Below are 13,103 nucleotides of genomic sequence, written 5' to 3' on the forward strand. Positions count from 1 at the left end.
AGTTCTGCGTTTAAATATTTTCGGGGAGAGCTTATTTTTGGGGAGAGGCTTATTTTAATAGAGTGGCGTTAAAAACAGCGCTGACGAACTTGGGCATGCAGCGCTGGGGCCGCCTGCTCTGCTCATCTGCGCACTCGTCCATGGTGCTGCCGCACAGCCCGATCAGCAACAGCAAGAGCAGCCCAAGGTTCAAGCGGATGTTCATCCCCGCGGCTTCCCTTCCCTTTCCGAAGCCTAGAAGTGCCACTTCTCGCAAAAGCGGCTCGCCTGCCCGCCTACCTGCCCCTTGCTCTCCGCTGTCTCCCGAGGAAAAGAGGGCCCTGGCTCGCTGCAGCACCATTCTTACATCCACCGAGTGTGCATAGAAAGTTTAGCGCGCGCACACACACACACGCACGCAGCCTCTCTCCTCTCTCTCTGCTAAAGGGTGGGGGCACCGCGTTGCATGCTGGGATACGCAGCCCTCCAGCAGAGGTGGAGGGTGAGGGTTAGGGAGTGGTGTCTCGGTTCCTAAGACCATCGAAAATATGTATTTTCCGATGGTCTTAGGCAACCCCTGTGAAAGGGTCGTTCGACCCCCAAAGAGGTCACGACCCACAGGTTGAGAACCACTGTTTTAGAGAATCATTGAAGTACTTGGAGGTTTATCTGTGTCCTCAGGGTCACCTGAGTAGTGCTCCTGTTTCCTGTAGTCTGCAATTTTTTCTCTGGAAATCCATTCCTACTCCTACACCATTCAAAGGGTGTTCATTCCAAATTGTATAGCTAAAAGTCTGTAGAGATTCTCAGTCATCCAGCTCATGGTTGTGACTTCGATGGCTATGTTGAAGCACTTGGAGGTTTATCTGTGACTACAACCCTGTAAAAGGATGCAAATGACCAGCTGTCTGCAAGGAATATAAATCCTTCCATTCTCCACTATCCTGTTAGAGCAGAAAAACCTTCTTGGATTAGAAGGACATGACTTACAACTGGGATGGCACGCCTTCCTATGGTATGAGAAGAAAAAAAGCCGTAGATACTTTCACAATCACAATATAAGAAATTCACTAATATCTGTGTGGGGAAAAAAATAAAACCTAAAATATATTTGAAAATCCCAGAATGGGATGGAAGCTTTTACATACCCAAACTTGGTGAACTTTGAAAAAATTGTTACTTATAAAGACATTTTGGACAATGTAGGGAAATTAAAATTGAAACAAGAGCTTGAAGAACAGGACATTATTATCATGGTGGCCGAAATTGCAAATACAATCTAGATATAATTCAGACATGAAAGAGTACAGTTTCTATAAAAGACAAACACCTTTTGATCAGGCGCTGTTGAACTCTGATGAAAAACTAATTAAGAAGGTATATAACTTCTTATTGAATTTGAAAATGGAAAATCAACAAATAAAAGATACAATGCTACAATGGGAAATTTTTTTGGGCCATAATATAGAACTAGAGAAATGGCAAAACTTATGGGAAAGGAATTATAAATTAACAATGGCAACCTTTTATAAAGAAAATCTATATAAAATGTTATATAGATGGCATTTACCACTTGCTAGATTAGCTTTAAAAATATGCTAGGAAATGTTGGAAATGTAATAAAAAAAAAACCGGGCACATTTTATCATTTGTGGTGGACTTGCGACAAAGCAAAAAAATTATGGGCAAAGTTACACAGGTGGTTAGAAAAGATGATAGGGAAACATGTAGATTTCAAACCTAAACTGTTTTTATTAGATATAATATCAGAAAAACTTGATAAGAAAAGTATGTATTTAATATTACATGTCTAAACAGCAGTAAGGATTATTTTTGCACAATATTGGAAAAATGAAGATATACCACGAGATGAAGAAATAGTTAAGAAGATGTTAGATTGTGCGGAAATGGATGGATTGACATTGAAAATTAAACAGAAAGAGGATGTAGAATACTATCAAACATGGAATTTATTTTACCAATGGCTGGAAAAAAGGGGTGAAGATTAAGAATGTAATTTGTATTGTTAAATAAATTAAATACCCAGACAACACAACGTTTATTAAGCACTAAGAAATGTATTTAATAGAAAATCAATAAAATAATATTTTTTAAAAAAAGCTTCTTGGATGAGAAGCAAAATGTCTTCAAAGAAAAAATAAGAAAGTCCAGTTGCCTCCTGAAAAATCACCTTAGGGACAACCATGACCTGGATGACTGAGAATCTCTACAGCCTTTAAGCAGAGTTACTATTTCACAATAAGACCAGTATGATACAGCATACAGGTTCTTTTTTAAAGAAAAACTATTGATTACTAACAATTTAATTTCCAGCTACGATAGAATGAGTCTGTATTTTAAATGATGCTAGAATGTCTGACCTTGATACTTTACAGATTTCCATCCACCGCCGAAAGAACTGCAAGATCCTTATAATCTTGATGATTCTCCAGGGAACTTGGACTATGTTGTAAAGATGAAGGATGGCATCTTCTTAGTTTTTGAAAACAAAGACATGATGGAACTTAATGAACCACGAAGTTTGCCTTACCCTGATCGGCAGACCTACACCCTTGACCTCAGCCATGTGTTAGCTCTTATTGCCGATGGCCCAACGTATGGTTCTTTTTAACTTTAAGAATTCCATAAGGCTTGGACATTAAATGCTTTATTAATCATAATGCTGCAGTTGTTGTTCAGCCACTTCTGTTTGATGAAGTTCTAGAACTCTAATCCTATGCAAGTTTATTTAGAAATAGCTTTAGTCTGAAAATATATTATTAGGTGCATGTAAAGACAGTGGAAGAATAGTATGTGAATTAGGCTTAGGTTAACTCCCAGCACTTTCTGAAAAGTAATATAAATAAGTGCTCCTTAATCAGAAGAATGGAAATGACCCATTGAGTGAGAAACAGTTATTTTAGTGTGAAATAGTACATTTTAAACCTGAAATGGAATGCTTCACATTTAAAATAGTTCTAATTCAAAGTTATTTGTACCAGTGCTCCTTGGGGCATGTCAAAAAGCTAAAATGGTTCACATAACTGTGAGATCAGTCCTGCCCAGTGGTGAAATTCAAATTTTTTTTACTACCAGTTCTGTGGACATGGCTTGGTGGGCATGGCAGGGGAAGGATACTACAAAATCCCCATTCCCTCCTCACTTCTGGGGGAAGGATATTGCAAAATCTCCATTCCCACCCCACTCTAGGACCAGCCAGAGGTGGTATTTGTTGGTTCTCCGAACTACTCAAAATTTCAGCTACCGGTTCTCTGAACTACTCAAAATTTCTGCTACTGGTTCTCCAGAACCTGTCAGAACCTGCTGGATTTCACTCCTGGTCCTGCCCTTTTTTTACAAATGACACACATATTAAAAAGGAGTTGTTTCACTTGTGTGCTCACAACTATCTTATTTACATTTTGACCTCTACTGCAGAGGTCCCTGGCCAGTATTAATCCCCAGCCATATACTGCTCAAAAAAATAAAGGGAACACAAGCAGAAGACATCCGAAATCTGAATGAATGAAATAGCCTTATTAAATACTTGTTTGTTACATACAGTAGTTTTGTGTTCCCTTTAGTTGTTTGAGCAGTGTATAAACTACTGTATGTATTTAATAAGGCTATTTCATTCATTCAGATCTCGGATGTCTTCTGCTTGTGTTCCCTTTATTTTTTTGAGCAGTATATGTTATTTAATGTAAAACAATTCTTTTCTATATAATATAAAAGTATAATTAACCAATGAGGGTTCCTCTTTCACAGGAAAACATATTGCCACAAGCGGCTTAACTTTCTAGGATCTAAGTTTGGTTTACATGAAATGCTAAATGAGATGTCTGAACTAAAAGAACTGAAGAGTAACCCTCATCGAGATTTTTATAATGTAAGAAAGGTAAGTGAAAGGTTATACAATTATTCTTCATTTTTTAATATCTAGTCTCCCCAATCATTGAAAATGTCTTATTGTATATTGAAAATTTGAAATGTCAAATTTTTCAGCTTTCAATTTCCAAACATTAGGGGTGCTCAAAAGTTGTGACATGCCTTAGGGATTGTAAAGATATTTTGGTTACTTTAATATAATTTAGATGTGCTTTGTAAGTAACTACATAAATATAACTTTTTAACATTGTGTTTGTTTCAGTGATATGTCTTCTAATCAATCTCACTTCTTAAAGCCATTTGAGTATGGATAGCCATATCTAAAGTTTGAATCTGGTGGCAGGAACACAGGTTGTGAACACTGAAGAAATACAACACTAAGGACTTATAGCTTCAATTTTTTTCAGCTACTTTAAGAGTGTAACTGAGGTGGAAGTATGGAATATGTAGTAGCACAACATTGAAAGCAAATGTGCTTATCTGAAGTTCTGTAGAAAGAGGCTGTAATTCAGACCTTTGCAAATGAGAGATCTTGAGTGAGCGGTTGATACTTTAATTTTTACTCCAGTATTACTTTTGTGTAATACAAAAGTCATAACTACTAGTATCTTTGAGATGAGGTGGAAGTTGTCAATGTTCTTATTCAGTACAGTGTAATATACAGTATATTTAGACATCTTAAGCATCTTTTTTCAATTTATTTTGTCATCTTATTTACTTAGACACCTTTCTTTCAATTTATTCAAAATTTTATAACTCAAAAGATTGACACTTTTTGAAGAGAATGAATTTATTATATAAATAAAATCGGCCTAGTGCATATTAAGATGTGAAATTGAATAATAAATAAACCAGTAAATAGAATATTAGAATTGGAAAAACCAGATTCAAATTCTTGTTTGACCAGTAACTTTTGGCCAAATTGCATATTACATACTGTGTTTCTCCAAAAATAAGACCCTGTCTTATATTTTTTTGAACCCTGAAATAAGCGCTTGACCTTATTGCCATGTGCTCAAAAGCCCAATTGGGCTTATTATCAGGGTATGTCTTATTTGGGGGAAACAGGGTAGACAACATGGACTCAAAAGGAAACACAATCCAATAAAATCCAGAAAAGTCTGAGGATTTATAAATACACTCCCAATTCATTCTCTTCCTAGTTTTTAGCTGATCATTGGTTGCAGCTGGGCTTTTTCTCATCCTCTGGATACTCTTGGAATTGTCTTCTAGTAATAATTGTCTTCTAGTAATCTAACAGATTCCTCACTGGGTCTAATACTCAAGGAAGAGAATGGTAGATCATAGAAAGGCTCCTGTTTTGATTGAAAGGGTTGTGGGGAGAGGGGGCATGAAAAGAGTTAGTTTCTCTTTTACCTTTGCAAATGAGAGATCTAGAGTGAGCAGTGGATACTTTAATTTTTACTCCAATATTACTTTTGTGTATCAGTTCCTCCAGACCTTCTGTGAAAGAGGCAGAATCTCTCCTCATGAGCTTTTTCAGGTTCCCTCTTTTATAAGATCTAAACAGAGAATTAGAGAACTAGCAACAGGTTTGCCTAATTTTTCTTCCTCCAGTCATTTCCCCATTTGATAGACTCCAGTAACTTAGGCCAAATGTAGAAATCTAAAAAATAGTCACAAGAGAAATGTCAGTGGAGAAAGGGTGGAGGTGTAAAGATAAATAAAATAAAGCATTCTATGTAACATTTTATTTTTTTATACTTAATGTATTTTTATATTTTATTTATATCAGGAGAACAGAGTTGCTGATTGTAGTGAGGAGAACTAAAGACTAAGAATAAGGGAAATAATCAAAAGCATTTTTCCCCTTCCAACAAGACAGAATGGGAATAGTGAATTCTGTAGGCACTAAAGGAGATTCTTATATCTTAAAATATCCCCGTTAAGCCTCTTTCAGGGCTGGCCCAGATGGTGCGCAGTTTCATATTTATTGACTATCACAAGAGGCTAATAATGTTTAGCACAGGCATTGCATGTGAGCAGAAGGGACAGAGTGACCTCACTTGGGAAGGAACGATATAAACATTGCCCTCTTAAGATTACTCTGAATTCTTACTGTGACTGATGTACATGCAAGTTATAAGAAAAGCCCGGAATAAACTATCCATAAAACATCCAATAATAAACTACTCAACAAGTATTTCAGATTGCTGTATTGAACTAAACTGTGTAGGTGTAACAATTTCTCCCCCCAAAGAGTTGAAAACAAAATAATTACATCTAAAAATGTTGCGTTATGGATTGTAATGCTATTGTAGAGATCTTTCAGATTTCAAAAAAAATTATTATAATATGCAACAAATACAAAATACATGTGGTCCTCAATTTACAACCAGTTGTTTAGTGAGTGTTTAGTGACGGCACTGAAAAAATGTGACTTATGACCGATTTTCACATTTATGACCACTATAGCATCCCCTTGGTCACGTGATCAGTTTTTGGGTAGTTGTTAACTGGCATGTGCTTATGGCAGTTGCACCAGTGTTGAGTTGCCCCCGGTTCAGACCGGTTTTATAGAACCGGTAGTAAAATGGGCGGGAGGCTCCGCCCACTGACCCTGACATCATCAGAAGTGATCTGCACATGATCCCGTTGCGAACCGGTAGTAAAGGTAAGTAGAACCCACGCCTGAGTTGCCCTGTCTTGTGATCATGTGATCACCATTTGTAATCTTCCCAGCTGGCTTCTGACAAGGAATCTGGGGGAAGCCAGATTCGCTTAACAACCACATAGTTCACTTAACAACTGCAGTGATTCACTTAGCAACTGTGACAAAAAGGTCATACAATGGGGGAATATTCACTTAACATCTGCCTTGCTTAGCAACGGAAATTTTGGGCTCAGTTGTGGTCATAAATTGAGGATTACTATAAAATAGCCATCAATGATTAAACATCTCTGATCCTGGAAAAGAGTGATTGTGTATTTGTAACATCTCATTGTCTCAGAATTACTACCACTTATTACTATAGTTGTTGGCTGCTTTGTTTGCTTCTGTTGCTAACCTAGCAATATATGTCAAATGAATGGACATCTTCAGTCTTCAGAATCCTGCTATGAAGGATTAGAGAACCTTTTAATAAGAAGAATAAAAATGTGATAGCTTTGTTACATGGACCAATGTAAATCTTTCATCGTAGATTGTTTGCTTCCTCCCTTCCTCAATTTTTATGCTGCCCACTTCACTGATAGTAACTCTGGGCAATATACAATATAATGAAAAATAAAAGAAGTCATACAAGGAAATTAAAAGTAGGGGAGTAAAATAAGAAAGCTAAAAACTAAGACAGAAGGCAGCCTGGGAATAGGGATCTTCCCTACCCTGTCATTCACCCCTAATACAACATGCCTCTGTTGGGATCCCAAGCCTGGCAGCAGAGCCAAATTTTCAGGTTCTTTGGAAGGCCAGGAGTGTGGGGGCGGACTCACCTCCAATGGGAGAATATTGCAGAGGGCAGGAGCCACAGCAGAAAGACTCTTCTCTTAGACCTCCCCCCACAACCGTCTTCCACCCAAAATTCCTTGGTTGATGGGATCTGAAGTAGATCTATTTCACTGACATGAGTGGGGACCCATGCAATGAAGGGCTTTAAAGGTAATGACCAAAAACCTTGAGTTCGACACAGAAGGAAATTGGTAACCAGCACAATTTGTGTAACAACGTTGCCACATGTGCCACATGAGGGACCTCCAGAACCTTCTGGAGGTCCCTCGTGTGGCACATGTGACAACGTTGTTACACAAATTGTGCTGGTTACCAATTTCCTTCTGTGTTGAACCTTCTGCAACACTCCATTCTGTACCAGTTGTAGCTTCCAAATAATCTTCAAGGGTAGCCCCATGTAGAGCACATTGCAGTAAGCCAACTGAGAGATAGCCAGGGCATGAGTGACTGCGCAGGACCTCACAATCCAGGAAAGGGAAAAATTGGTGCACAACGCAAAGTTGTGCAAAGGCTTTCCTAGCCACATATGCCACCTGCTCTTTGAACAGGATTCGTGAGCCTAGGAGAATTCCCAGATCTGGGGTAATGTAACCTTATCCAGAACTAAAGATGATAAACCAACAGATTCCTTAGGCCACATAAACTCACAGCCACCCTGTCTTACAGGAATCAGCTAAAGCCTGCTGTTCTCCATCCAGAACCTCATAGCTTCCAGACACTGCGAGAGGGTAGCTATAGAATCACTTGGATCACCAGGAATGGAGATAAAAAGTTGGGATAAGGTATTGATGATACTTTATCCCATGGTGTTGGATGATCTCACCCAGAGGCTTCATGTAGATGTTAAAAAGGAACAGAGAGAACACCAATTCTTGTGGCATACCAGAAAGAAACAATCATGGACCTCTCATTCCCTATCAACATTGATTGGGATTGTCCTTGAAGAAAGGAGCTTCATGAACCAGTGCAACACTGCACCACCCAGCCCAAACCCCATAGCTTGCTAAATGGTTACCATACTTTTTCCATCATCATCTTCCTCCCTTTACTCCCTTCCTCCCAGCAGTGCCCTGCTGGCACTGAATAACCTTTTAGAAGTGATTGACTGTGTTATGACCTCAAACGTTTAAGTGGTGTTGCCAATAACCATAATGCTAGGATTTGTTGTGCAAAATGAGGAAGACTAGAGGAACTGGGTTTGTTTAGTCCTGAGAATACAATAGCACCCACAAATATCCAAATAGATATATTATTCAGAAGAAAAAACACTCATCTCCGGGCACAGGAAGACACATTTTAATTGAATCTTAAAAAGAAAAATGGGAGCAAATCAGCAAGAAACGAATGATTGACAAGATGGTGAGCTCCTCTTTGCTGAATATTCTCAATTCAATTTGGATTCCTGCTGTGACAGGTAGTTGGACTTGATAACTTAAATCCAGCTCTGTGATTCAGTGACATTTGGAGAGCACTTGATTGCTTCCACCTATCCTGAAGTGTAGTCGATAAAATGAAATTACATGATTTTCATTTGCTCAGGGGACATTAGCTTAGTTGGAGGGAATATTAGTTTGAGCGTGCAGTCAGTTAAATATGAGTTTCTATGCTGGGGTTTTTTTTTGTGTAGCAACTACTGTTATCCAACCTAGGAATTTGAATGTTCAATGTTGTTATTTATTTATGAATTATATTGAGCCACCCATTTCACAATTGTGCCTCTGAGAGTGAAAAGAAGATTTCCAACCAACAACAAAAAACAAACACAAGTAATAATAAATTCAGTAATATTAAATAAATTATGGGCAATATGTTCAAATCAAAGCTATTTTTGTTAGTGTCTCTTTGCCATGTTTCTTCAGCCTTCTATGAAAACTAGTAGTATTTACAGAATTGATGTTATATATTGGGACGCCTAGGATAACCTTGACTGAAGCACCAAAGTCATCTATCACCACACTATGTAAACTGGTGGAGACAATGATAGAATTACTGACTCTTCTAAATATAGAATAGTTATCTATCTTGGTGACAGATTTAATACATGTGTGTACATAAAACTCTCAAGTGCCACCTCCCTCATCAGAATGTTGGAAGGTGTCAAAATTGTTTAATATGCTGTAAACTTAGTAGTGCCTTCAATGACCCTGTTGATGGGGCCAAAAAGAAGAATAGATGGGTGCCAAGGAGAAGAAAGTAAGAGGAAAAAAGAGAGAAATAATAGTGTATCAGATATATTTGAGATTAACATGATAAAACAAAATATAGTTTGGGTGAACCCCTGCCCTACTTTTTTTATCCATACATATTAAAGTTATTGTTCAGATCTATACCTGTTTTTGCCTAAAAATTAAACTATAACTCAGTTATGATCCTATGCTAAAGTAATAGCAGACATATGTCTTCAGTGTTTGTGCCACTTTGATTTTCATAGCAAATAAAAGAAAAAGTAAGACAAATGATTAGAGAAATGTTGCTTTCTATCATCTTCAAGTTTTCAAATGAAATTGTGCATAAAAGATGTATGCTAATTAATTATCTATCTGGCGTGCAAATCAGTTTTATGGGTTTTATTATTGCCTTCTTAAAATTCTAAGAGCTTTCAAAAATACTTACTGATTTAAATTATTACTCTGGATTAACATTTTACAGCACCAGAATCAAGATAGTTGTGATACAGTCTTGAGAATTCTTTGGAAATTAAAAAAGGAACATTTCTAAGAAAACTGTATGCTGTTCAATCCTATTCATTTTAAAAATGATGAAAAGCATGCTTGAGTTGACCTTAACTCTGGGTGATATATCCAGGCAACAAATGCAATTTCTTATTTGCTTGGAACTATCAGAATAAACTCAAGACATCAGTGTGTATATTACGAACGTGTACCTCCACAAATTAAAATTTAAAGATACCCTGATTTAGTAGCCCTTGATTTAAAACATCATATGTGATGGACCAGATTTGCACAGCAATCTACATTGCTGTGAAAATTATGTAAAAAATAAATAATAAATTATGTAAATAATAAAAATGGATGAAAATTTTGTAATTTCTTATTTAGCAGATATTCATGAATAACAGACACCCCTCCCCCAGTTAGTTTATTAAAATGTGGTTTCACTGTATCCTTAACAATAAATCAGTCTAGTACTGAAATCTGTAGATTTTTTGATTACCACAAACTGCCTATTATTAATTCCCCAAAACTGTCCTAATACAATAAATGGAAAAGGAAAATGTACACTCCAAACAAATAATTTTGGCTTTTTATATTCTGTTTTTTTTCCCCAGATATCTTTCCTTTTTAGCGTCTCTATATGTTAGTGTTTTATATTGTTTTTAGTCTATATGCTGCCAGAATGATAATGGAGTCAGGCAGCCTATAAGTAAAATAAATACATAAATAAATTGTGCATTTTAAGTGAAGAACACGAAACATTTTAACTGTGTGCTAAAGTCATGGGAATTCATAGGAAGCATGTAAAGATTTTGCTGTTTATTGAGAAAAGAAAACCTAACTGTGAGGAGAATATAACAGGGATTTTTCTCAGACATTTAAAAACCTTTAATAAATTAAAGTAGTCTTTCTACCACAAGTAGGAAAGGGTTATAACCATAAAAAAATAAAGAGTAAAGATGGGTAAAGAGTAAATAAATACAGAAGACTTCAGCATCACCCATCTAAGAGCATTTTGTTTTTTGAAGCCTTCAGGCTTCAAAGGCTGATGGAAGTCTGATACCATGAATCCTTCTGGCCTGTCTGATTCCCTGTGATCTCCTAATTTTGTGATAATAGATCGGGTTACCTCCAGATCAATGGGAAAATATTATATGGTGAGGGAAAAATATATCATAATTTAATTCCATTTCCAAAGAATATTATGCACAGAGAAGAATAGTAGTGGATAGTATCTTCATAGATAGATATGCTCAGTAAGTCATTGCTGGATGACTCAATAGAATATACATTCATATATACGTAGCCTTTATTTGTATGTAATTGACTGTAATGTTCATACTGTAAATCAGTGTAATCTACAACTACAATTATGGAGTGGTTCACATACTTTTATATTTTCATTATAGAACCTTCGTTGGTTGCTAATTGTCCTGAAACCTCTCTTTTGCTTCATCTGAATGGTTCATTTACCCATGCAGTCATAAGAGCCTTGGTAGTACAGTGGTCTAAGGCACCCTGTTATTAAGCTGGTTATTAAGACCAGCTGCCTGCAATTACTGCAGGTTCGAATCTCGCCAAGGCTCAAGGTTGACTCAGCCTTCCATCTTTTCTAAGGTAGGTAAATTGAGGACCCAGTTGTGGGGGCAATAAGCTGACTTTGTATAAATATACAAAAGGATGAAGGCTATTGCTGAGCACATTGTAAGCCGCCCTGAGTCTCCGGAGAAGGGCGGCATATAAGTCAAATTTAAAAAAAAAAAATTGGATGACCATGTGAATGGCATCAGCACTATAAGAGCCTTGGTGATGCAGTGGACTAAAGTGCTGTTAAGTAGCACTTAGCTGCCAGCTGCCTGCAATTACTGCAATTTCAAATCTCACCAGGCTCAAGGTGAACTCAGCCTTCCATCCTTCCAAGCTAGGTAAAATGAAGAGCCAGATTGTGGGGGCAATAAGCTGACTTTGTATAAAAAAGAACACCGCTTTGGGGGCCCCGAAAGCCCTACTAAGCAGGTATATACAAAAGTATGAAGGCTAATGCTTAACGCATTGTAAGCCGCCCTGAGTCTCCAGGGAAAGGCGGCATATAAATCAAATAAATAAATAAATAAATAAATAAATAAATAAATAAATAAATAAATAAATAACTGTGGCTCTTTTTCATCCAGTCCAATAAATGCTTCTGAATAACATTTTTTAAAAAATGAACTTCTGTGCCTTATTACTGTGCTGTGCTGATTTCAAACATGATTTCAATGAACTGTGTTGTATCTTATTCAAGAATAGCATCTCTCTGCTATTCATTAAAACAGTTACATCTTTTTTCCAGCTTCATCTGCCCAAAAGAGGGGGGGAAAAGCTACTTTAATGAATCCTTAAAGCAACATGATCATTTTTCAGGTTTTCAGTAGTCTGAAAAAGGACTTGGCTGACTTAATCTGTAGCAGAGAAGTGCTGACTTCACATGAGATCTGAAGCATCTTTCTGAATAATGATTGAAAGATGTCCAGCCTTAACAGACTAATGGGCAATCTGAGACCACAGGGACCATGTACAACCTCCTCAAACCTTCCCACAGCTTTTATGAAAATTGTTACCAACCCATAATTTTTAATGTAATCAAAGGAAAAATTAAATGCACAGAGGGCAATGATATTGTGTTTAATTAATTGAATTAAGTTATTTTAAATTTAGGTGTTTCCCCCCCTAATTTTAACCCTTTGTTATATCGTAAGATGCCTTGACATACCCTTGGCCAAAACAGATTGCATCCTGAGCAGCTCAAGGTTGACTCAGCTTTCTATCCTTTCAAAATCAGTAAAATGAGGACCTAGATTGTTAGGTGCAACATGCTCGCTCTGTAAAGCACTATGAAGCGGTATATAAGTGCTATTGATACTGATATTGCTACTTTTAAGAGAGAATTCATTGCTGCTGTTTTCTATCATAGGACCTGATTTATACATGCAAAATAAGTATCTTTTTCAATAGCAGTATTTTGAAGAGGCAATGAAGGGTATAATAAACACAAAAATCTACTTGTGTTTCCAAAACATTTTTTTGGATCAGGATGTGACTTACTAAATGTA

The 13,103-nt window shown here is 36.9% G+C and overlaps 1 protein-coding gene across 2 annotated transcripts in view; it reads left to right on the forward strand.

The window, feature by feature from the left end:
* The window catches only part of AMPD3 (adenosine monophosphate deaminase 3), a 48,372-nt gene that overhangs the window by 10,720 nt on the left and 24,549 nt on the right, over positions 1 to 13,103 (forward strand). For both annotated transcript variants that reach the window (XM_070934037.1, XM_070934042.1), the window contains exons 6-7: positions 2,376 to 2,595; positions 3,748 to 3,877. In XM_070934037.1, the coding sequence (XP_070790138.1) occupies positions 2,376 to 2,595; positions 3,748 to 3,877 (350 nt within the window). The remainder of the gene's footprint in view (positions 1 to 2,375; positions 2,596 to 3,747; positions 3,878 to 13,103) is intronic.

The sequence above is a fragment of the Pituophis catenifer genome, unplaced genomic scaffold, assembly GCF_029215685.1.
Source record: "Pituophis catenifer annectens isolate HBS135680 unplaced genomic scaffold, rPitCat1.0.hap2 SCAF_1, whole genome shotgun sequence".
NCBI classification, from domain to species: Eukaryota; Metazoa; Chordata; class Lepidosauria; order Squamata; family Colubridae; genus Pituophis; species Pituophis catenifer.